Below are 26,435 nucleotides of genomic sequence, written 5' to 3'. Positions count from 1 at the left end.
ACACCGGTCGAGCACCTGACTGAGCGCTCGCCTTTAAAAGACCCTCCTCATCTCCCGTACAATCGCGGAATCTCGCTGAGACAACCGTCCCTTCTGTGCTATGTCTAGTTCTTCCTCGTTCCTTGCTTCCTGTCTCCAATTCCCAGCGTTCAACCCTTCGCTGACCACGTCCTTGGATCCTCGCTATCACTCCGACCGACCGACTCTTCGCCCGTCCCCAACAACGAAAACTTGCCTGATCCCTTGGCTCCTGACGACCGATCCTGCACTTGGATCCAGCCACCCCCCGCGTCCTCGGTTCTGCGTGACACTTCCTGCTTTAGGACCACAGAATTACTCATATTCGTGTAGCGGTAATCTTATGTGAGCGTAGCCCTTGACTGCCGTTTCCAATCCTGAACATCCAGGAAGAACGTCAGGGCCATGGAGTGGGGAACTACAGAAGAAAAGGCTGAAGGACTGAAAAAATAAGGGAACAGAATGAAGGAAAACATATTCATTAAACTAGAGAAGCTCCATCTTGTACACTGTCTCATGGTGGAGAATTAACAACCATGGCCCTGAATCCCTTAAGGCATATTCCATCCATCAGACTGCTGTTTAATCTCAACTCGCTGTATTGTCTAGAACTGAGCCACCATTTTATGAATCAGATTGAAAGCCTTGCTCAGACAAGAATTGTAACTGGATTTTTCAGATTTCTTGAATGCCCATAAAATATGGCATGGTGACAGTTTTTTTTTTTTTTTTTTTTTGTATAAATTATCTTTGCCGAAGGCTGTTTTTTTTTCCGCAACAAATAATAGGTCTTTTTCTGTAATTTACAGAGAGTCAGATATGAACCCAAATAGAATGCAAAATCCCGTCTTCTTTTAAATTCCTCTCTCAGACAACAGAGGCCTTACATTTAAGCCAAAGAGACCCAGTTTGGAAGGGCAATCATGTCATTTATTTAGGAGCAGACAGGCGCACAAATCTAATACTTTGCACCGATTCCAAATAGCAGTGACTTTGCAACAAAAAAGTTAACAGCCAAACAGGGCTTAAAACACACACAGAAACCGCTTGTCCCAAGTGAGGGGGTCACGGCAAACCAGAGCCTAACCTGGCAATACAGGGTGTGAGGCTGGAAGGGGAGAGGACACACCCAGGACAGGACACCAGTCCATCGCAAGGCACCCCATGCAGGACTCAAACCCCAGACCCACTGGACAGCAGGGCCCAGTCAAACCTGCTGTGCCACCACACCCCCCTGGGTTTAAAACAGTGAGTCGTAAAAAATAATAATGAAAGAAAATTTTCCACTGCGAGCTGCTAAAACTTTGCAGATACGTACAAAACAGAATGATGTCCTGAGGACAATGCTGAGCCTAAGGTCATTCGTTGCCTGGGCAGTTTTGTGTGCATTTTACTTTTTAATTCTGTGTTTTATGAGGCATTTACAAAAATCATACTTTTTAAAAGTCATGTTAACATCACAGAGTAAAAGCTAGAATATTTAGTTCAGCAATCCTGAAGTAAATATTTGTTGTTTATCAGTTATGAAATGAAAATGGAAAAGAAAGGAAAACATTTATATTACTTTCTCTCATGAACATGTACTTCGTATACCTGGCCATACAATAATAAGTATTTTTATATGAGGTTTAGAATTATAGCCCTAGGAAATTTATCTCAAGTGCTTCTACTGCAGTCTCTTCTTTTATTATCTCACAATGACCAGCTTACATATACTATGGGTTAGCAATGCATCTGAAGTGCTTCCCCAAGTGATTGCGTTAATAGAATTTGAAGGGATATCGCCCCTAGTTAATGTACTGCATCATGTAATTGCTCTTCTCTTAGCTACCAAATGGGAAAGAAGTGGAATTCGTTACTGCTATGGCTCTGCTTTATATCTGCTACCTGGCTGGTAGCTTTCTATTGTTTGGTGCTTATTGGGCACCATGAAGAATGCTGAAAAAGGTGCACATTTATCTGTGTGCTGCAACTGCAGCACTGGTCAAAACACTAATGATAGTGGTTGAATACAGCGGAATACAGCAGTGCTGCCCACATACACCGGTGCATCTCCTGATCCTTAAGGAATGCCAGCTAAAACTGCTGAGCCTCAACATTCATTCATCAATGTACATTCTCACAGTACCGCTTTTGCAAAAACTTTGTGGGAGTATAATGGGTCGCCTGGGGTGAACACTCCCCTCCTTGGTTCCTGAAACAAGAGCGAAGACTGTTTAATTGTAACTTTGGTAAATATTATGGGTTAGGTCACGTAGATTTGTAGCACTCATATAGCTAAAGAAAAAAAACAGCAAAGAATGCATAACAGTTAGGATTTCATGATCCTGAGCTCATCATTAGAAGCGCTGCTCGTTGACTCATCACTTTTTAACTCCTTTTTCCTCCAACTTAGCTGCAACAGCCAACTACCTAGGCCTTCTGTCTTGAGCTAAAAAATGATGATCACTCTAATTTGGAAGGGGTGAATTCAGACATACACCTCTTCTGATGTGCATGCTGTAAGCTCCTCTTCACTCTGCAGCCTCCAGGCTTCATAGGGTGATGCAACACACTTGGAGGACAGTGCTGGTTTTCCTGTCGGCACCTGGCTGACCATCAAACTCACAGCAAGGAACACTGTGAGGGGGTGACAACCTCAGCCATGTTATCCACCCAAATGAAAACATGCCAGTTTCAGCACCGAGGAGGGCAAGACAAAAAAAAAATTGTCTCTTGTGTTTTTGTCATTTTTCCTGCATACTCTTTATTTCACAAGGAAAACACTATTTATGCCTTTTTTTGCATTTGAAAATATAAACTATTTCTACAGTGGTCCAGATATATAATAACAGGGATCAAAATGCATGTAAAATATTAAATTAGTTATGACAGTGGCAAATCCAGGAGTCTGTAAAAACTGTTTATTGTCCTGATTCTGACTGCTGTACAGATTGTGGTTTTGTCATGGGATCATGCAGTTACTATTTTGTGTCACAGTCAAGCCACCAAAGACTCATACTCACTACTGCTTATTGCCAAGTAACTGTTAAGTTTAGTTATGAACGTTATGGACCTTTCAGTGGTTTTTAATTGCTTCAGTGATCCAGTCTGGTAAATAAGCACAAGCATTAGTGCATGGAAGACAGCCCACCAGCCTTTCCAACAAGGGAAGCCTCCGTAGGCCTCGAGGTTTGGTGGAGATTTCAAATGAAACTTTTTATTTTAGACTAGAAATTGAATTAGACTCGCTGCTTGAGAAGTTGAATTTGGCTGCAGCATTGTCAAGCTCTGCAGCTGCTGAATGAAGAGTCAGTCTGGACAATATCTAGAGCTGCATGAATGGCTCCCAAAAGGCAGGTGTCCCTCAGGATCACAGAGCAGCTGTCTCACTGGGATCGGCTAGATGCGAGGGAAAGGCACATTCATGCACAATTAAAGCAATCACTGTGCTCCTTGCCAGCTCACTGATCGCTTTAAGAGCAAACGGTTTGTCAAGATGGTGAGCTGCGATCAGTCCGGTTGTCATCACGGCCTCTGAAGCCACAGGGATGCGGATGTCATTAGATGTGTTAGTGCAGTTAAAAGGATCCAGTGTTTTATACCTACAGACACACATATATACTCCCCAGAGGGGGGTAGTAACACTGAGTAATGTCACTGTCAGACATTAAGAACAACTCTGTTTAGATCATCCTGTTACTGAAAATAGCAGAGTATCACCCTGCACTTCCGAGGACAAAGGCGTTCAAGTCTTGCAGCCGTTAGCTGAGACTGAGTTCATGATGTCACAAAACTGAGCGCTTGTGGAACAGACACGGAGGGGATCAACAACACATTTAATTACTCTTCTTAGTGAACAGATGATCATTAAAAAACTGCAAATTCTGCTGTGCTTCAGCATATTGCAAATCACCTTGGTAAGGGTAGAATGTTGTTTTTTTTTTTTAATTTGCTGGTTCCCATCATATTACTGGAAGTAAAGGCAAATGTCATGTTGGCAAAATAGTCCAGACACACAACGAACAACCTTGCCTCGATCAATTCTTTATCAAAAGTTGCTTGTTCCAATTCATAGTGGTCAGGAATAGAACATGAAGCAATGCACACCCTGGATGGGGTACCAGTCCTTCACAGAGCACACACAAGGGACAAATTCTAGAAAAAAGAGGCCATGTTCACCCAGACGTTCAGGCTTGCTATCACACACAGGGAGGATCTACTTGCAAGAGTGTGTGTAGCAGTGAGAACCTTTAACCTCATGATGTGACTTTATTAGGCATCTGAATAGATCCCTTAAAAAGACAATACATAAGAATTAGAGGAAATACACTGCATGTTGAAAAGTAGCAAACACAGATTTTGTAGTAGCCAACTGTAAAATGCACTCAATTCTGTACCAAATTTTGCAATTTTCGATCCATGCTTGTTTCACAAATCTGCTTCCAGGCTCAGAAAATACACCTTCTGTCAATTTAATTATCTGTCAGTTTTTTTTTTTTTTTTAACTAATTTGCATATACATTTACCGAATTGCTTCATTTAAGCGTGTTCGCAATTCCACAGAGGAGCACAAAATGTTTACTCTCAGAATTCAGAGAGCAATGGCTCATCTTCCCATAATGTACCTACAGAATAACCTAGAACCTTTAAAAATAATATAATGACCAAAAAAGGTCCAAAACACAAACAGCAAGAGCTGAAATGTCAGCTAGGTAAAAAGCTGTAAATGTGAAAGTGGTTGCAGAACTAACCTTCGCACAGTATAATTGGAAGTGTTGCGTTAACTCTTGAGAGAGTTAAATCAGCTCTCAAGGCAGCTGCAGGCATTGTAGAAAAAGAACTGACTTAACAGTGCCGCTTTTACTTACAGAGAAGCAGCATGAATTAGAGGATGCAACATCCTTAGCTGAATATGTACTCTGCTCTTCTCTACCCAAGGAAAATCTGCTTCATTTGTTGTCTTTTCCTCTGAGCTTAGCGCTCTAAGTGGATGCACAGGGCAGAGCACAGTCAGAAATGTTGTGTGTCTCAACATCTCCTTTCAGACATATGGTAGGCCCTCACTGATAGTCTTTTGGGCTCTAACCTAATTGTTTACATTTACATTTATTTATTTAGCAGACACTTTTCTCCAAAGCAACTTCCAATGGATACTATGTAGTGTTATCAGCCCACACACCTTATTCACCGTGGTGACTTACACTGCTAGATACACTACTTATATTGGGTCAGTCATCCATACATCAGTGGAACACACTCCCTCTGTGTCACTCAAACACTATGGGTTAACTTGAACAGCATGTCTTTGCACTGTGGGAGGGAGCCAGAGCACCCGGAGGAAACCCACACAGACACTGGGAGAACATGCAAACTCCACACAGATGTAGCAGGGACCGAACCCACGTCCTCTCACACCACCCAGGCACTGGGAGACAGCAGCACCACTCGCTGTGCCACCGTTCCACCATTATTAAAGCGCCATAACTCATTTTCTTCCAGGAAAATCACAAAACAAAATAATAAAAAAGGCAACAGAGGAAAAATGAGAAATAATCTTTTCAACACAATTAAAAGTTTCAACCCAATGTGGCAAGCTTGTTTTGGACGTGAATTCCAGTCCGTGGGGTTGTGTTCTTCTGACCTGCACATCTGGCTGAATTGTAGTGTTGGTGTCTTTCTGCCCATTGGCCGCTGCACAGATTTTTATGCCTCTCTTCAGTGTACGGCTGGAAAGTCATGTTCTGTGAAAGCCTGAAGGAGGAACAGCACATTCAGCATGCCCGTAAAGCCCATGATGGAATAGCAGAGCTGGATTAGTGCACTGATTGCATGACCTGCTGCAGGTCAGGGTGACCAAGGTGTCTCTCCATGGTGTTGAATTCCAGTTCACTTGACACACACCTGAAAGGACAGCTGAGCAGCAGGCTGATACCCCGTTGAGCCATTCTCAGTCATAAACTGCTATGTAAACACTGACATGTCCATCATATGTGCTAAAACCTGTTCAGCTGAAAGCAAAATATTCTCTTCTTCCCTTACCTTTAGGGGGAATATTTGAATCCATTGAAAGTGGTCCTTCAGGAGCAGAGGAGCTGGCCTTTAAATTTGCTTTGAACACCATCAACAGAAACAGAACTCTACTGCCAAACACAACTCTGACCTACGACATCCAAAGGATTAATGTCTATGACAGTTTTGAGGCATCAAGAAAAGGTAAAGTGAGACTGACGTCACGCTGATCCAAAGGATGTTTCTGGTATAGTGTGAAAAGATGCCTCATTTGAGTAGGGTAACCTGTTAAATTTTTGAAATTGTTTGACAAAATGTAATCACTGCTTATTAAAATGCAGGATAATCCTTTTCTATGTTCCCCATTGTGCTTTTTGTAAAGAACCCAGAAAGCCTGGATGGACATCTGGCTCAATAGATTCTTCCAAGTACAATTCTCATAATGGTACATAAGCCACCTAAACTAGCAAAGCCAAATACCCTAATGAATCAATTAACATCTCAAAGTATCTTTGGAGACCATCTGTCCAATTCAATAAGGCATTTTATGGGACAACATAAGAGATGCGCAAAGTTGTGACACTTACGAAGAAAGAAGCATGATGTCTCTGGACTATTTATGATGCATTTTTTGATGATGATACAAGGGAATTTCAGTCTGTTGTACCCTGATATAAAAACAAGAAGGAAAAACATTACAATATAATAAGATAGATGAGGAGTTTGAAGCAGTGCCTGCTAGAATATTTCCGTGTCGTGTTTCTATGACAGATTTCTGTCTCCTCTTCAGCCTGTGACCAGCTCTCCTTGGGGGTGGCGGCTATCTTTGGCCCCTCCCACAGTTCTTCTGCAAATGCGGTTCAGTCCATCTGCAACGCACTGGGTGTGCCCCACATCCAGACCAAATGGAAGCACCAGGTCTCTGACAACAGGGACACCTTTTACGTCAGCCTATATCCTGACTTCACGTCCCTCAGCAGAGCCATCCTGGACCTGGTTCACTTCTTCAAGTGGAAGACTATAACTGTGGTCTATGATGACAGCACAGGTAAGGATGTCTTCAAGGCTGCATCTGTAACATGGCAGAGCCTACTTGATGAGTTTTACTGTAGTTATAATTTGCAGTGCACTGTTGATACACTGAAGAGCTTTGCAACCCTATAGAATAACATGATACTAGTTTACATATCAAAATGATAAAAATGATCATATTAATGTTTTATACATGGAGGGGGGTGCGGTGGCGCAGTGGGTTGGACCGGGTCCTGCTCTCTGGTGGGTCTGGGGTTCGAGTCCTGCTTGGGGTGCCTTGCGATGGACTGGCGTCCCGTCCTGGGTGTGTCCCCTCCCCCTCCGGCCTTATGCCCTGTGTTGCCGGGTTAGGCTCTGGTTCCCTGCTACCCTGTATGGGACAAGTGGTTCAGAAAGTGTGTGTGTGTGTGTGTTTTATACATCTGAAAACAGGGGGGTGCAGTGGCGCAGCGGGCTTAGCCAGGTCCTACTCTCTGATGGGTTTGGGGTTGGAGTCCTGCTTAGGGTGCTCTGTGATGGACTGGCGTCCCATTCTGGGTGTCCCCACTCCCAGCCTTGCACCCTGTGTTGCCGGGTTAGGCTCCAGCTTGCAGCGACCCTGCTTGGGACAAGCAGCTTCAGCCAATGTGTGTGTGTACTTTTAAAAATGGTTGTGAAGATGCATTTAAACATATACAAGAAGTTACAGTTACGTAAGAGTAACATGAGAAGTGGGTAACAAAGCACAAAAGTTTATGGGCTGCTTTCTTTTATGTCTATCCAAAGAAACGCTTCTTGAGTCAGCTTATTGAAAAGAATGAGAAATTCGTCCTTCTGTTTCCTGGTGTCAGACACTGGTTTTTTTTACACCACATTCACTGCATACTTGAGCAAATATAATTCTCTTTTTTACCGTCAATTTTCGCACTGATAGGTAAATGTACCTTTTCCCGCATTACAAAAAATGAAGCAGATGCTGTGGTGCTGTAAAAATTATTTTATCCCGTAAAACAAAATAGTATGTGTTTTTGGGCTGTTCCAGAAACCAAATTTTCAAAACGGAGGTCCAGAACGGTGAGGATGTCCCATACTTTTTGAATATACATAACACAGTGAACTCTCCTTCTTGCAGGCGTCAGTGCAGATCATTTGATAGTTGTGCCTCTGAAAAGAGGTGCATTAGGGACTGAGGACGGCAAGAAGAGCGGTATTATCTTGGTGCACAAATGTTTTGGTTCTGCTCAGTTAAAAGCATTTTTCTTATCCTGTATTCTCTTTCTTTCTTGTAGAGCTGATGACCTGCCTTTATAGTTTTATTCACCGTTATTGTGTGCATAATGGAATCCTCTCACCGCCTTCACAAAACCAATAGCCTGTCTTTCCCATAGTCTATCTTTGAGAGAAGAGAAGCTTGTGCACATTTGAATAGACTGACAGGTTAATATATCCTTATCTATAAATAAGTAATGCCCACGTCAGATCAAAGTACACACGGCGTTTTGGTGAACAGAAATGCTCAAGAAAGCCTTTTCATTTCTAGCCAAGTCCTCTGTCTCTGCTCTTTTCCTGGTGAGCTTGAGGAATAATAATAGAAGAAAAAAATTATTTTGACGTTAACAGCGCCAGGGTACTGAGACATGACGAGCAATAATCATCCAGTGGCTAACTAAAAATAGGATTTACAAAGCTACATGTTTCTTCAAAAAAAAAAAAAAAAAAAAAAAAAAAGACGATTCATCCGGGAAAGTTCCATACAAACTTTCAATCTGACAAGTCTAGCAGTGCATGTCTTGCATTTAGTTGAACCTGCCCTTTTTTTTCTTTGAACGCGTCGCTTTGAGAACAGATGCAAATCAGACACATATCTTCCCGGTAACAGCTATGCCCCCTGTTAAATAGGCCATATAATTAATGGATGCAGGGTGGTTGGGTGGATGAAAATGAAGTAATTCACTGAGCAATGAGGACTCAGGCTCTCTGTGGAGGTTTCCACTGTCCTCCATGTTACTTGAATGGGAATAATTGATAAATGCATGGTACACTTAAATTTTGAAAATCATGGTGGCCACAGTCACTTATTGCTATTATTCTTCCTGTGCTTTAGGATCCAGGAGGCTGGCACTGGCTTCTGGACCTCCTGGCAGATAATAAACAGTTAGTGTGGATGAAATATTCATGCTTGCTTAACTGCAGATCCATTCGAATGTCAGAAGGCATTAGACACACTCAATTAAGATTAGCGGTGACAGTCTGTCCCCTCGCTCTCCCCTGTGGTTCCTCTGCTCCTCACTGCCCCAAAGATAGGTTGGGCAAGCTCGCTTAGCCGGTTTGGCAGTGGAAGTCCGGCGTACAAAGACTGGCATTCATACGATGAGAACATGTTTGTATCAAAAAGAGCATAACATGAAAACGCTTTATTTCTGCATTCGCCCAGACGTGTTTCGATGAGCTCGAACAGGATCTCATTCGCAGGTAGAGAATTCAGAGCACCGACTGCAAGCGATATGCCGTTATTCTTCCCGTTTCTGCAGAGCCTTTCACGGAAGAAATTTTAAAGTGATTACTGCAGGAACTCAGCTGCTTTTTTGTGTGTGATAATAAAAGGATGAAGGCTGTTGCGTAAGGTTTTGGGTTCGCTGCTATTATGTTTCCGTGCCGCGCTACAAGAATGACATTTCACTCTTGTCACAGATATTCCGTGTGCTGCTGTACATTATGGGTCTGCACAGAATCAGGCGGTTTGAGAGTGGCTCAAACCGCCTGATTCTGTGCAGACCCATAATGTACGAGTGTACTGGAGGTAGTTCGGCTACTCCAGCTATTCTGCTGTTATGGAAGAAGACACATCATCAGCAGTGCGACTGGGAGCAGACCCGCAGTGTTGGCCCCCCGTTAATGAAGACATACTGTAGACTCTTAGAATTGCAGTCCAGAAGGGTTCACCAGCATGCTTGTCACATTCTATTAATATATCCTGGAAATATGGCATGCGCAGCTACAAATAGAGCACACATGCAAAGTGCTGGCAGGGAAATGGTTTGGGTCTCCCTGAACCCAACTGCAAAACACACTTTTATCTGACTGGATCTTGTTTAAATCAGGGTCTGGCCATAGGCGACACTCCACCCTGAGGACTGATATTGCAGATCTGAAGTAAATATGTAGATGATGCAAACCCACAGTTACTATGTTTGCCACTTATTCATATTTGACTTTTTTTGACAATACAGGTGATAACAAGGATGAATGAATGAGTCGGGTTCCTTCTTTGGCTCTCAAGGCATCCTCACTGTCTCTTTTTCCAGGCCTCATTCGGCTACAAGAGCTCATCAAGGCCCCATCTCGATACAACATCCGCCTGAAGATCCGGCAGTTGCCGACGGAGACGAAGGACGCCAAGCCTCTGCTGAAGGAGATGAAGCGAGGCAGGGAGTTCCACGTGATCTTCGACTGCGGGCATGAGATGGCGGCCAGCATTCTCAAACAGGTCAAGGACCCGGGGCTCATTTCTCTCTTCCCGTTGTGTAATATTTCAAATGCTTCTCGCATTCCACCAAAAGACTATCAAACACAGAAGCTGAAAACTGGAATTGAAGACACTAAAATTCATGCAACAGTTAGAGATTTTTTCCAAAGCATATTCATTCACACTTACGTAACAGGCTTATGTAACAGTGTTATATATATACATTTTAATGCATGCTTAGAAATGGTTTCAAAAATATTTAAATGGAAAAAATTAGGTTTTTATTTTCGTAATCTGCAGAGCTACAGTGTGTCTTCTGCATGCTCCCAATATATGGGGCATATTCTTTTTTTAATTCTTTCTGCTTTTTTTTTCTATTGGATTTAACACCTCAGAAAAAAAGAGAGACTTTAGACAGAACTTCAGCTGAAACCGTCTGAAGTTCCCCACCTCTGTAGTATGTATTACATATATAAAACAACAGGCTTCAGAATAGTAATATCAGGACTGTTAATCATTTGCAGAAAGTGTGAACCTGCAATCAAATTCAAGGACAGTTCTCATCAGAGGCGGTACGGAAGACCTGATCTGAACACCCTGTCCTATATTAAACCTGGTTTTGTTCCTTGTAAAAACCCTCGAAAGCCTTTGCTCTGGATGGAGTTCCTCGTAATGATGCCGGTTCTTTTTTTCTTTCTTTATCAGTACCTCCACGATCTTCTGATTTCATCTGAATGTCATTAATGCTCCGGTTTACCTACTCTGACACATATGGCCATGCCAGGTTGATCACCCAGAGGGCATGTGCCCTCTATATCTTCCCTACGTTTGTCCCCTGATGACTAGCTGAACACCTTGCTCCCTCTGCTGGCTCTGTCCTCTTTCCACGTTCTTCTTCCTACACCACCGCAAGAGCTTCTCCTATATTGAAGAACATGTTTTGCTATTTTGATGTTTGTCCCCTTCATTCAGCCTCACAAAATGTTGGCCTGAGGCTTTTTCCTACATACATTTGTCTCAGGCGAGAGGCAAAAATAATCAAATAAAATAAGGTTTGTGGGCGAGTTGAGGACTGTAGTGGCATGTGTATGGTTATGCAATGCATTCTGTTACATCGTCCAAGTTCATTTGTAATGCATGTTAATGTGGATTTTATGTACAATAGGACTAACGGATGACTCTATGTTGCTCCTGCAGGCCCTTGCCATGGGCATGATGACGGAGTACTACCATTACATCTTTACCACTCTGGTAAGCTCGTTTGCACTGCAAGCTGTAAACGTTTATGTATGTCTGCTTCGATGAGCTTTTCACTGAAGTTTATTTTAGACCAGTCCTCTGGGAAAGAAGAACAAACTTTCTCCTCCAGCCGTATTTACATTCTGATGAGGAGCGTATCTGCATTCTATACGGTGTTCCTCCCTTTGGATTTTATATTTGTTTCTGTTCGTGTGCTTCATGATGCTGTGGTGAAAGTACTGTTTCACAGAAACAGCCTTCTGATACCAAATAAAAGTCGAAAGTAGACCCCCTCTCACACACAGTCATACAATAACAAATACTATGGTACTTTGATATGAAAGAAAGCTGGTGGCCTTTCTGCAGAGAGAAAGAAATTGAAAAAGAAAAGAGAAGTCCATCTTTGTCCAGGGAGAAGGAGAATCCAGCTGCTTTCTCAGATAGGGGTCCATTATATGACCCAGAAGGGGTCCCTCAGCTGCCTACTTCAGAGATCTTTCCACCACACCTTAGTAAGGGTTCCGAGAGTCGTCCCTCAGACCTGCCGACTCGCCCCCTTGCCTTGCCCCGCAGCCCTCCTTCAGGGTGAGATGCAGTGAGCCTTGCTGATTCCACAAGGACCAGGCAGCAGGATGAAAGCCAGACATGAAACCAATTGGATGTCGGGCCCCCGGCATTCTAGTTAACAGACATATGGATGGAAGACATGGAATGTCTCAAGGTCCAGCCTTGGAAGTTTTCAAAAAAAGTGCCGGCAATAGGGAGTGATAGTTTCCATCCGGTACCCTCATCATGGTTGACAGATGAAAAAATAGAAGCCATCTTCATGAAATTCGTTCAAAAGAACCAAGTAAAGGATAAATGAACGTAGGAGGGTGTACAAGTGAGTCAGATCTGCAAATTTAATGTGCCCAGAAACCATAAAACAGAGAGCAAGAACAGGCCCCTAATTTTCCATCAAATTTGACTCTCTGCTGGTTTAATCCTTCAGTGGTGACAGTGCATGTATATTAAGAGTTTAGAATAACACCTACCACAAAAAGAAACGGTATACACTGCACTGCAAGGCACTACTAGAGTTATAAAGTATTAACAAAATTAACATTCAGTTTATTTCCTTTGTGCTATTTTCCAGCCAGCATTGAAGTTGTACTTTATTTGTTTAAGGAGATGGATATTCCCTCCAGTAGTGCTGGCTATTTCCCCAAGGCCACACTTGCAAAACAGTTGGTGTCATTTGCTAAAGCAGCCATTTAGACTCAAATCCGCCATCTTAACCAGTAAGGTAGCCTACATTCTACCTTGAATTTGGTTGTGCGTCATAATTGTTTCATGTATCTATTTTTATATTTGCAGGACCTTTTTGGCCTGGACGTGGAGCCGTACCGCTACAGTGGCGTGAACATGACGGGGTTCCGTATCCTCAACACGGAGAACTCACAGGTGTCCTCCATCATTGAGAAGTGGTCAATGGAGCGACTACAAGCTCCACCCAGGCCAGATTCAGGGCTGCTGGATGGAATTATGACGGTAAGAGTTACGTTCATGTATGAGGAGATGTCACAGGTGTGTGATTCTTTAGTCTTCTTCACAGGATTCCTTTAACTCACCGATTTCTGGTTTCCCTTTACTTTTGTTAGGTTGCAAAGCACATCCAATTATTCACACAACATTGGCAGTTTGGCAGATTTTTTCTCTACTGTTGATGGTTTTGGTTCGTAATGGTTTATAGCAGGGCTGTTAAGTTCAGTCCAGTATCTACAGTTCAAAAAATTGGTTCAAATAGGCCATTATTAAGGTACATAAATATTTATACTCAGCCTCTTCTTTAAACTTCCAGAAATATTCCCAGAATGTCTTGTCGTATTTTTCTTACAATTTATGAGAAATAACAGTCATGCTGACATAATGCAGAAAAGATTGTGTTGATGTTGTATGTGCAAAACCAACTGAAATAAAAACTATCTTGCTGTAGACACTATACACCCTGGTTTCTATGGTACAATTGCAGTTAAACCTGTGGTTCCTTTAGTCAGTACATCAAATTTGCATATATAATTTGCTTCTAGAAATTTCCCCCAAAACAGGACATCAATCTTCTTGTTTTCTTTGTCTCCTCATCCTTATCACCTTATTTATCTTAATTTTCTGTGTGACGTTTATGTTGTGGCTTAAGTACTGCATTAGTGCCTTCACAACAAAAATAAGAGAAGTGTAATGTTATGAAGTATTACACTAATTAATGAGTTATGTAGCTGTGGCCGAGTGGTTCTACTGGCATGGGCCTGTAGCATTTACATTTGCATTTATTCATTTAGCAGACGCTTTTGTCCAAAGCGACATACATCTCAGCAAGACTACAATTTATGCATTAGCAGAATTTTCTTGGTTCATATATTCCCTCTGTTTGTCACTGGTAATGTACAAGTTAACTGAATAATGTGAAGAGCTGTCCATGGCGCTCTGGTTCACAGTCCTCTGGCTGCAAGACCCCGGTTTCAGCCTTTGGTGCCATTAGCCCCCCCTAGGCTGCCGTCCGTCTGGAGGCTGCTCAATGATACAGACAGGCTTTTCCCAAGGGGTCACACCCTGCCGACCTTAAGCCGGGACCGCAGCCAGCCGTGGAGCGGAGAACGCGCAGCATGATGGGCTGCAGCATGTCGCCTTTTTATGATTCCAGCAAAAACAACAGATAACCTGAAAATGAGCGATGTACAAACTCCCGGTCACAGACGTGTCAAGACTCGACACTCAGTGGTTATGGATCGCAGTTTTAAATAGCCTCCTCCCTGCAGTTTTGCAGTTAATTTTCCCAGATCGTAGTGCAGCGGGCACTTATGAAGCACAATGTTTTTAATTTGATGGAATGGAAATGGATGGGTGAAAAAAAGCAAGGCGTCACAAAGTGCTTCCTGAAAAGCTGGCAGCTGTGTACCACCTCTAACTCTCCTGACTTTGGACCCGCACTAAATTAAATCCTGGAGCCGCAGAATCAGCTGATTCAGGCAAGTCGCCACACATATTATCCTTTCCAATCTCACTGTCTCACTTATCTTTTTTCCCCAAGGAGGAAAAATGTAATAGAAACTGGCCCAATGATGCACACACACACACACACACACACCCATCTATGAAAACATCTAGTTTTTTTCACAAAAATTCCTTGAATCCTCAAGAGTACACAACTGGATGAAGGACATCAGGCTCTATGAAAACAGAAATATATGTTTTGTGTGATTGAATGGCTTCTAGATTATTGTGATTTGTGTTTCTGAAGCATTAATAAAATGCTAGCTAAACATAAATGGATTGACCTAGAAGACAACCGTTAATCAAACTCTAATACTCAGAGACATGATGAAACTTTGGATAGATTTTTCATTACCTTCATCATTTCTCCATTTTATCAGTTTGCCTGACGTGAACTTGCCTGATCTGTTTAATTGTAATTGCTTGTTTATTTGAGAACAAATTAGATGTATCAGATGGAGGAGAAAGCAAACACATCATTTTGGTTTATTTGTCTGACCAAACTATGGCAGATTTCCTCAAAGTGCTTGGGGGGAAACTTGTTCTCTACGGGATGGTGACTGTGACTGAAAAATGTGCTCCCTCTGCATTTGGTAACTGCATCAGCCACGTTACAGGGGTCCTAGGGGTTGCGGTAAAGGAAAATGTGTTTGTTCAGAATGAAAAGTAAACTTTGTCGACAGCGTGAACATTTCTAGAAATTCTCCACTGTGCTCGAGCTCTGATTAGTGTGAAGTGGCATGGCTGAAGATCCACTTTGCCGCCGTATTTACAGTGACTCTGATTGTGCCGCTGCACAGAGACTATACATACACATTGGTGACAGCATTTATGTACCCAGGCTACATTGCATCACTTCACAGTATAATGTCACATCCTGATCCCAGAAGAAAAACAAGACAACATGAAAGGGCCTCTTGCCATTAGAAGTAGTTGCTGAACTTTTGCTTTGGATGTATGATTTTGCCCTGGACTCAAGTGCTTCGGGCACCAACTCAGCCGTATGTTCCACGTCGTCTTATTTTCTGCCGAGACTGACATTGTTAAATCTGTGTTGTTTATATAGGCAGAGGGAAGCCAGGGATACAATTTACGCTGGAGGACTGTAATCCTCAAAAGTGCTGAGATTGTTTGTGTGCAGTGAAGAGTAGAATAAAAAATCTCTGCCTTTTACACCGAATGACAGCTGATGTCTCAGCAAATCCCACATGGAGTCACAGCTTAATGCACCCAACATGCATAATGATTATGACCTAACAAGCTATGCAGATTCATTGAAATAATTTCTTTCACTACTTTAGTGTCCTCCTCAGTCCACACTGCCCAGACCATTTGCTTTGTCCTCTGTTCACATTGTTCAAATCATTTGACTCATCAACTGTCCAGCTGGTCCAGATCATTTGCTTTGTCCACCAAGCAGCTGCAATCTTTAGTAAAGTTCATTAGTCTGGGGAAGGTCAGAGGAGATGCACAGGAATATAGACAGAAGGTAAAGAAAATATTCTTTATTGCCTAATTTGTGGCAAGCACAATTTAAACGACTTTGCTTCCTACAAAGCTGTTGGGTTCTTTGTTTCTAAGTAGTATTTAAGGCCGTGGTTGGAGAAAGTGACCAGTCTAGAAGGGAAATCACAGTGGAATCAATTAGGAAATATTAATTTATGGAGTGTCCAAGGCAAAGAAGCCGGAGATACTTTCTCTGCATATCATCCACCACCTCTGAGCTTAGGTGACTGCTGAAGTGTCCGAGAGCAGTGTCTGCTTGGAGGGGCTAAAAATAGCCCGAGTCAGAAGAAGCAGCCAGAAGAGTGCACACATCTGTCCTGGAGAGCGTATAAAACAAGTACGCAAACTCTGCTGCGTGCTACTGCAAGACAAAGACACTGTACATAAATAACAGCAAAGCACAAACATAAATGCAATAACTAAGGCCAAAACATAAATAACAGGGAAAACATATTGATCTGAAGCTCCTCTTCAGCAGTGGCCGCCAACTCTCGCCTGGGTAATTCACCGAGCTTATTCCACCCTCTGCCTTGTTAGATGATATCAGTCATCTCCGCCTCCAGGCCCTTGTTAGAGTTTTACATTTCAGACAAACAAATGATTTCATTGACTGCTTGATGAAATCTGAAACAAAAGGCAACCCATCCTATCAAACAGCATGCGATCAGTAAGTAGGAAAGTGGTAGGGGACCTCTACCCTACAGCTTGTACTGGGCAGTGTCAACATTGCAGCAAAAGAGAGAATCAGAGTGAACACCTGAGTACAAGCCTGCCCTTTTGTTGCCCAAAATATAATTAGACAATAAGTTGCCCAGCCAGCTGGATTAAAAGAGATGTACAGAACCACTGAATACAAAGCTACACTTGGTATTAACTGGGATCAAATGGAAACGCTGGCCCACACACACAGTGGGAGTGTGGGAAAATTACTGGCGGTTGCAAATGTTTTGTTTGTTGGTTGGGATTCGTTACGGGATGAACAATTTTGGCCCTTGCTTTGCTCATGCTGGGGATATTTTTTATTTTTTTTGGGTTGGATACCTTCTGCCCATTTCCCTCAAGCAGTCTGCTGAGCATCGTCTAAGCCCAGCGTAAGTAAGGCTGGGCCTGTCTGCCCAGGCCAAAATTGGAGACGCCTTGTGAACACTCGGGTGCCATGGAAACAAAGCGCTCTGTGTTCCGCTGCTCTGACTGCCCACCCAAAGTCAGAATATCAATTGGATAGAGGATGCTATTGCACATGCTGTTCTCTTTTGGCTACCTTTCGCCATCTCTCCTTCTAAAAATACACATAAGAAATCTGACCTCTTGATGCTTTTTTCATATGTAATTCAGTGTTTTTTTTTCCATCTTGGGAGAGCTGATTTGCAACCAATTATTCCAGAGCCACGAGCGATCGTTAGCTGGATACTCACAATGGTGCAGGACCGGCCGTGTGTGTCCGTCAGTGCCTGCAGGATATGACAGAGCCAGCGCCTTGTTAGAGAGACATTGTGGATGGCTGACAAATTTCTAATCCAGACCCAACACAAGTGAGGCGAGACAGTTAAATGCACCCAAACGTGATGCTTGATCGCTGGAACGCCAGTTGGGAGTGGAACTGGCATCGGCTGCCGCGGTCCTGAGAAGGGAACGCTGACGAACGGCCGCGACTCCTTGCTCTCGAGCCTGCGTGCCCTCAGGGACAGCATTAGTCCACTGTGCCACCCTGGCTGCACGGAGCATCACCGCAACAAAGAACCCCTGCCAGAGCTCAGTTAATTTATACGTTTATTTTAAACTAATTTAAATGCTCTGTTTAATTCCTTCAAAGAGTTAACTTCATTACTGTGTTTGATTCATTATACCTGTCATAATTCTTTAGCTTGGGGCTTGCGGGGCCTGCTAGATAAGAGTTCTATAAAAAGCACAATTCATAGCAGGAATTAATGCAAGAGCTTACCAGTGCAGTACGAGGAGAATTTAAGGTTTCATACCTGCATGGCTCCCAAAGAGTATGTTGGATTTGGAAATGTGATTTAGGAAAGAGGGATGCAGTGGCACGGTGGTGCAGCGGGTTTGGCTGGGTCCTGCTCTCTGGTAGGGCTGGGGTTCATGTCCCTCTTGGGGTGCCTTGTGATGGACTGGTGTGCTGTCCTAGGTGTGTCCTCTCCCCCTCTGGCCTTACTCCCTGTGTCCCTGGGTTAGGCTCTGGCTTGCTGTGACCCTGCTTGGGACAAGTGGCTTCAGCCAGTGTGTATGTGTGAGATTTGAGAACTGAGAGACAGGTCAGAATTTTTACTCATGTACACATTTGAGGGAGTTGGACCCTTACTAACCTTTGTGGCACTGCTTCTCATGATTGCTAACTAATATCCGGGGGATACTTTTTTAAATGAACTGTAAATCAGTGTTAAAAAGCATGGAATATTTCACGTATACCTCCATATTCAGATAAAAACCTATTTTTAACGGATGATTTCGAGGACAGCCGAACAAAAAACTGCATATTCACAGTGCAATGTTATGGAAGTTTTTAAAATTGATCTTTTGTACCTTTCACTGCTCTTTAGATGACCAGTACAACAGGTCTGGTTATAATGTTCTGGTCTAGTATGTTTTACTGAGAGTTATAGTTGCTCCCAAAGGAACAAATAATACAGGAATAAATTATTATAATTTATGTTAATATTCTTCACACCAGTGGATACTTAACACAATGTGAAATCTTTAGTATGACTATAGGATGGAAAAGGTTTAAAGTGGAAAATTCCTGGTCCTCATGAGGCTTCGGGTGATATATTTTCATACACAATGGGGTGTTCTGGGTTGGCCTGCTTCACAGCTGGAGACAGAGAGACAAAAGGAACCTAATTTGGTAGCTTTTCTGCGTTATGAACCTCTAATTTTGCGCTACGAAGATGCTCAAAAAAATGCGGAGCACTGCATATCAGTGAAAAATGACAGTTGTGAGTTCTTCTCTTTCGGCTGACAGTGTCAGCTGACCATAGCCACCAAAAAGACACACAGATCGGAAATAAAACTGCAGCAAAATAGGTTGCTAATGTAAAACACTTATAATAAAGGCTCTGGGGCAATTCACACTGAAATAGTTTCACAGAGGTGTATCAGATGTGAACTTGCTGAGGAATTCAAGACATTTTTTTTGTCTTTGTCCAAAATGATTTCAGTTTGGACAGTATCCTTGAAATGCAGGTACAGCTTGAAAGGGCAGCTTGAAATGCACGAACAGCCACTTAATGGGACTGTAGTCCATCAGGAGAAATGATCCTACTTTCATCAGTTTTAAACACTGACTTTATCACTCATTAAGTGTAGCTTTTTATTATGCATCAGTTCTACCGCTAAATGGAATTACGCTCACTGCAAGGTGCTGCCTTGGTGCAAATTAAACAGAAAGCAAGGACATGCAGGGCAGAGGATGACAGCCTCTGCTTTTGTGTATAAAGGAACCATGTTACTGTGGCCCAGCTCACCATGTCGGACGCTTCTGTAACTTGAACTGCCGAACGACACAGCTTGACATCTTCCCTCCGCACTCGTCCGTCTGTCAGGGATCTCGAGCGCAGGCATCTGGATGACTTTCCACTCTATGCTGAGATCTCCTGTCGAGGTTCCGATTAGATTTTTCACTCTATCAGACGAAATTGCATTGTCACGTTCCCACACCAGATTCTTACAATCCGATAAATTAAATGACAGAGAAGCTTCAGTGTCAGCAGGTGAAGACAACCGCAGAGCCTGAAATGACAGTCACACATTCCCATTAAAGTATACTCTATAGAGCAACACCCAAGTTGTGAGAGGACAACTCACACCGAAGTGTTTTATTTTTAAACAGAACAATCAATGTCCAATTTAAAGGAAACAGGAATACATTTTAAGGGCTGGCAATGGAACAGCAAAATATAAGGTTCAGCCCCTTCTGACGAATACTGCTCGCTTCTCCAGAGCATGATCTCTAAATTTGTTTCTGGTGTCATTAAATGTTGACCTTTCCCAAACACCTGGTCCCCTTCTGGTGCTACGGTTTCCCTTCCCATTGGCCACAGTGTGGTGTCTGCATGGCTGTAGCTCTTCTTCCTTATCACAATGGCAGGAGATAGATGTCTTCCTTTGTCGGTTGGCTGCTGCTCAGTCCTGCTTCTGTTGGAAAGACAGCCAGCATAATGCTTCCCCTTCCCCTTGCCTGTCTCCTGAATTGCTTTCCTATGAACCTGGTTAAAGAGGGAGTCTCCAGCCGCTGTGATGAAATGAGACAGGTTCTGTTGCCAATCCTGATTTTCCATCTGGGATGCTGTCCCTGGTGCTGAATCTTTTCCTGCTGAAGCCACATTCCTTCACTGTGACCCGAAGTATAAGTTTATAAACACCGAAGGTAAAAAAATGAAAAAAATTCCACATGCCCAAGTCACATTCCATACATACATTCAAAAACATTATTTGGGATTTAAATGTTTTCAAAACTACCATTTTGACAATGCTACTGTACAGCATATTGATGTCTCCTGAAATGAAAAGGAAATAGATCCACAAGTAGTGTGACCAGTATAAAAATAAATGTAATATCAGTTATTATAATAATATTAATAATAGCCAAAGATTTTTGAAACTCCCTCTGAGTACTAAATTCTTGAGTAGAAAAAACCATGAACAAATAAGAGGGAAATTTTTTTCTCTCTCGAATGTCTTCCTCTGTTCTTGTGCTTTAAAGGCAACATTTTGTGCTGCTTCCCCTGAGAGACCAGCGGCTTTGTATCTTCAGAGTGGTACAGAGCGATAGCACTGATGCATGAAGGCAGTTGGACTGGAGTTTTCTATCACACCCCCCTTGGAGTCTCTCCATTCCCCAGAGGAGTTCAGTTTTGTTTTGCCGTAAAGGTTAGGTGTTAATCAGAAGACTTAAAGTGCTACGAATGACCACAGGCTCAGTCGATCCAGATTTGAGAAAAAGAAAATGGCAGGATGAGCTACAGTGGGCTTCTGAAACTGAATACCACATGGCCAAATTAACCAGTCCTTTTTTACCTCCTATTTTACATTATGCATTGTGTCTTCTCTAGTGTATCTGCTCTGGGACTATGTAATGGCTCATTTGGGGACATGTTATAAATTCATGTTGCAAAGTGTTTTCTATTTCCTACCAAGTGAGGTGGAAAAGTTGTAAACCGAGTTCAGAGAAAACTTTGAGTTGAGAGATGGAGGATGACCAGTGCAGTGTGTAACAGACCATTAACCAGCAGGCAGTCAAAGCTGGTTGTAACTTGTAGATCACTGAACATTGCTGGAGGGGATCATTACTCATGCATGCAACACATCTCTTTACCTCCGCACAAGTGGGCGAGGGCTGAATGAATGAGCTCAGTGGCTGTGAATGTGTGCTGCTTTCAATGGGGACCACTGATTGTACTGTACTCCTGGTCTCAACCGATAACCAACGTCTGCCATGCTCCACCCATGTCATAACATTCAATGTCTCTCAAGGACAATCTATTTTCATGACATATTTGCAGGGTTAAGCAGGTTTTTGGAAAAACACTTCATGATTTATCCTGATAAACACAAGACGATATATTTCTGAAAACCAACGATTACTTCAGCCATAGGTCCTATCGCCGTCCTTCAGAGATGAAAAGGAGTGGTACTCTTCAGTGTCTTCTAATCAGCGTCCCTTCCGTTCTCTTTTCTCCTCTTTTTCCTACCCTTCCCTCTTCTCCTTACTTCTCGACTTGGGATGGCCAACCATGATCCAGTAATTCAGGTTTCAGTGAATGCATTTTAATTAGTACCTGATTTACACTTGAAACACCAGGTGCAGTGACCCGTACAAATAATGGCTTCAGTAAAGCACTTAAAGAGGTGATGTGAAGTGAACACCGGCAATGCCGTGACTGTCCCGGAGCAGTGACTGTCCTGGATCAGGGGAGTCCTATCAGATGACGCTTCCTTAATCCTGACTCCAGGCACTATAATGAAATAATATTGTACTAAGTGGGAGTCAGACCGATGTACATAAATGCATAGAGCATGTGAGTTGTAATAAGTGGCGATGCCTTGTGTCTTTCCAGACCGACTCAGCCCTGGTGTACGATGCCGTGCATGTGGTGTCAGTGGCCGTACAGCAATCCCCACAGATCACTGTCAGCTCCCTGCAGTGCAACCGACATAAACCCTGGCGCTTCGGAAGTCGCTTCATGACTCTCATAAAAGAGGTATGGCTGCATGTGTGTATAATTACACAGGAATCGCTTATACTGTTTTAGAGATGATGTGTTCATGTACTTTTGGCATTTTGCACCAAGTGAAAGAATTTTTTTCCAGGGCAAAGTGGGTCATCAGGTAGTACAGCAATTCAGGATGCAGCTTGTGTGATGGTTGTTGGTTCAAAGTTTTCTGGAATTGATCTCGTGAAATATCCAGGTGTATAAATGGGTAAAAAGGTAAGCTTATTTGGATCAAAATGTCAGATACGCAATGATAATTACGCCAGCTGGAGTATCTAACTTCTGGTGGGAAGCATTAAATAAATGTGCAAATGCGCAGCTATAATCGCTACAGTTTTACAGCATGTACATGTAAGATCTACCTTCCGGAATATGTACGTGTTTAATAAGCCTTGTGATACAGCCTGGTCCACCAGTAACAAAACATGGCATATAGCAGGTTCTGCAATGTGAGCAAAAGCAGCTTCAAGCAATATTTGTCATCATATTTCCAGGACAAACAGACCATTAAAAAACAGTTACAATTTAGTAAGAATTTATTGTGTGGCTTTGGCTACAGAGCATAACTTACTGGATAATGTAAATTCCCTCAGCAGTGTTCAGGTGGAAGAGGTTTGTCTGTCATCTTGCCTATTTTTCTCCCGAGGTGAACCGTATTCTTTGCTTTATCTAAATGATTTTTGTTATCCGATGACGTGAAGAACGCATGTTTGTGTTTATGTTTGTGTATGTGTCTTATCCATGACTCACAATCCCTCGCTGAGGGGGAACACTTGATCATCTCTGGTGTTTCTCCTGCTGTGTCTGTTTCCCAGCCTTACGTTAAAATTAAACCGTTTCATTTTCTTGTGTCTCATTTCCCTGTCCGTAGGCCCATTGGGATGGCTTGACTGGACGGATATCCTTCAACAAAACCAACGGGTTAAGGACAGATTTTGACCTAGATGTGATCAGTCTGAAGGAGGAGGGACTTGAGAAGGTACTTGAGAGAGACAGATACAATGTTTTTGTGCGTGTGTCTAAGCGTGCATGTCTGAAGCCATTCTTATTTTTCACCAGTTCTTGACCACCAGCTTGCCTGTGTGCGTGTTTACACCTCTGTGAATAATTGGCTCTATTAATAAATAACCCCTCAGAAGCCCTGCGGGTTCATGGAGGCTGAATTAAAAAACTGATTTGCAATTCTAAACTACACTTTCAACGCGTCTGAAGGCGCCTGGAGCCCTTTGAGGACGTCGCATCGGCCTCGATAATTGCATAGCACCGAGAGGACACTCGGTGTCATCTGGAAGGTCTGCTTGTCCCCGTGCTCATCTAAGAAAAACAATTGCCGCTGAAAATAACATCAAGGCTCTCCAGTGTTTAGAAATCAGCAAAACGTTATCCCCCATCGGAGCGTGCGTGCGTGCGTGAGTGAGTGCTGCTTGCATACAGAATTCTTCACAGCGCTCTTATGAGTGTGAAACTGCTCTGCTCACAACAATTGCATTCTATGTGATTCTAACTGCCAGTACAGATGTAAATTAATTCTCTGCTCATCACAAAGTGTTACTCGAAACATTTTTGTATAATGACTTTCTCTCACCGGGCATCAGTGCGTTCGCTACAGGATTAAGAAGTTTGGCTCCGTGGGTGCTGACGTTAAGAAGCAGTTGATATGAGGGTTTAGATCATTATACAGGTTCTGTACAAGGGGGTGTCAGTCCTGTATGAGGAATCGTCACCAGTGTTGTGCGAGGACTGCGTGCTTGTTCTTCCTTTCTGATGTTCCTCTATTCTTTCACAATCAAATAATTTCCCATTCCAGCCCACTGTGTAGGATAATTATTCATTCCATCGATAAATGCCCGCACTTACATATCCATCAGTGTCTCACAGCAAGGGTTTCATCTCTAAACAGCTGTCACCCAGGTTTGTAACTGGATTTACCAGCCACAGGTGTGGCAAATGAAGCATGAAATTCACCATGCTTAGTGTAAAAGACCTGGATTCATTGATTATCTGAAAAAGTTACTGAATGATGACTTTATTTGAACACTCTTCTTGCCGTTGAGTCTAACAGTTGTCTGAAAAAATGAATGGGAAACAGAAGAATTTTTCTGTCTGATCAATGAGTCAAAATCTGGCTGAATATCTAGAAGCAAAGTTTGAGAGCAAAATGCTTATTTGCACAGCCAGATGGAAACAAACATGAAAATAACGTGGAAACAGTCGATATTCATTGATTTTTTTTTAATCATATGTCAGTACATCCTTTTTCATGATAAGCTGGAAATGGCAGTATAAGTGTTTATAGAGTTTTATCTTCATTTTTTATCTTTTTGTTGCACATTTTTTTACACCAAATGCAGCACAGTATCATAAGGCAGGTGAAAACTTTAATGGGCAAATTTTAAAGATCTATTCCCCACATTTTTGTCATCGTTTCTGAACATGGGGGGGCGGGGGCTGGATAACTTTGCCAAGCTTGGAATATTTAACTCAAGTCTTAGTATTCAGTCACATTTCTCTCCTTTGTTGTATCTCTTCGTAGCCCATGCTCTCATGCAGTTTTTACATGCTCGATGAATAATTTCAAAGTAATCTAATAAAATTCCCTTAGATTCCATTACCTTTCAAATACATCCTATACAATAACCCTGCTAACAGAGCTGGTGCTATACAACTGACAACAGAATAAGCTGATGTTCCTTCTCTTCCGTAAGCATCCTCTGCGTAGGATATTTTAGTCCAGACCTCACAACTATCACATTACTCCTATCTTGAACTCGGTGCATCTATATGTATGGAGTATGATTTTCCTGATTCTTTCTCATATCCTCTCAAGATTGGAACCTGGGATCCTGCAAGTGGCTTGAACATGACAGAGACCCAGAAGAGCAAGACGACTTATGTCACTGATTCGATATACAACCGATTCCTGCGTGTCTCCACCATACTGGTAAATGCACTCCTTCGACAAACCGGTGAAAATACGCAGTCAAAATATGCTGTTAATCACATATGGATTTTAGCATCATTCTCACCATCGATCACCGTATTCACGAGACCCTCGTGGCCATTGCTCACTTGACAAGCTTTCAGTCAGAGCATTCTGGGTAACGTTCTCTGATGGAAATGGAAAGGTGGCTGAAGGTTGACTGTGATCAATAATGAAGGATCACACACAGGCTGTCTGCACTTTGTTCTTTTCACCTCCGTTGATGATTTTTATTGAGCTCACAGCTGTGCAGACTGTCAGCTCTCAGTGAGGCTGTTCTCCTCCTCTCCAGGCCTTATAGTCTAGACTGTGCCTTCTGTCTGCTGCCCTCTGAACACCCCAGTCATATAGATACACATATGTAGTGCTCTTGTATAAACGCTACAGAAGCTTTTCTTACATACCTTCACTGCGGTGGTCAGGAGACAGCAGTTGCAAGGAAAATATTTTCCCCTGTAAACTATAAAACTATAAACTATAAAATCAAGGCGTTCATTTAATCCAGTTAGAGTTCTAAGAAATAAATAGTTACAGCAATGTAATAGGGAAGATTAAAAATCATAGACGAAATCATCGATGATACTAAACGTCTTACTCAGATGGTTTGTTGAAGGTAATGCATAACAGGAACGTAGCAATAGACCAGAGGTTGTTGCTTACTGTTTTCATTGAACTGGTGATGAGTAATGAATATTACGCTGTTTGTCGTCTTACCTTCGTGTCTGGGCAAGTTATTGTCGGGCAGCATTCTCCCCACTTACCCCCGTGTCTGGTGTGATGTTGTCATTTCATTCTAGAAAGCTTGCTTGTTGTCTCATTAAAGCTCTCAGAAAGCTGCCACATGGAAACTGTAAACAAAGCTGGCCTGTCTAGATATCGCAGAACATTTGGCAAATAACGGTCAGGGCTGTAACTTAGCATTGTTACATAATTTTTTCCAGTCATTGTCCCTTCTCTGTTTTTGATTCTC

General features: G+C 42.6%; 1 protein-coding gene across 1 annotated transcript in view; it reads left to right on the top strand.

Moving 5' to 3' along the window:
* The window catches only part of LOC108929354 (glutamate receptor ionotropic, kainate 2-like), a 60,587-nt gene that overhangs the window by 16,921 nt on the left and 17,231 nt on the right, over positions 1 to 26,435 (top strand). The window contains exons 2-9 of the mRNA XM_018743808.2: positions 6,046 to 6,213; positions 6,800 to 7,057; positions 10,326 to 10,507; positions 11,684 to 11,737; positions 13,082 to 13,255; positions 22,330 to 22,473; positions 23,357 to 23,464; positions 25,313 to 25,426. Coding sequence (XP_018599324.1) covers positions 6,046 to 6,213; positions 6,800 to 7,057; positions 10,326 to 10,507; positions 11,684 to 11,737; positions 13,082 to 13,255; positions 22,330 to 22,473; positions 23,357 to 23,464; positions 25,313 to 25,426 — 1,202 coding nt within the window. The remainder of the gene's footprint in view (positions 1 to 6,045; positions 6,214 to 6,799; positions 7,058 to 10,325; positions 10,508 to 11,683; positions 11,738 to 13,081; positions 13,256 to 22,329; positions 22,474 to 23,356; positions 23,465 to 25,312; positions 25,427 to 26,435) is intronic.

Source organism: Scleropages formosus, chromosome 1 (assembly GCF_900964775.1).
Source record: "Scleropages formosus chromosome 1, fSclFor1.1, whole genome shotgun sequence".
Classification (NCBI taxonomy): Eukaryota; Metazoa; Chordata; class Actinopteri; order Osteoglossiformes; family Osteoglossidae; genus Scleropages; species Scleropages formosus.
The sequence above is the reverse complement of the archived record's forward strand: the minus strand, read 5'-3'. Positions and strand labels throughout refer to the sequence as shown.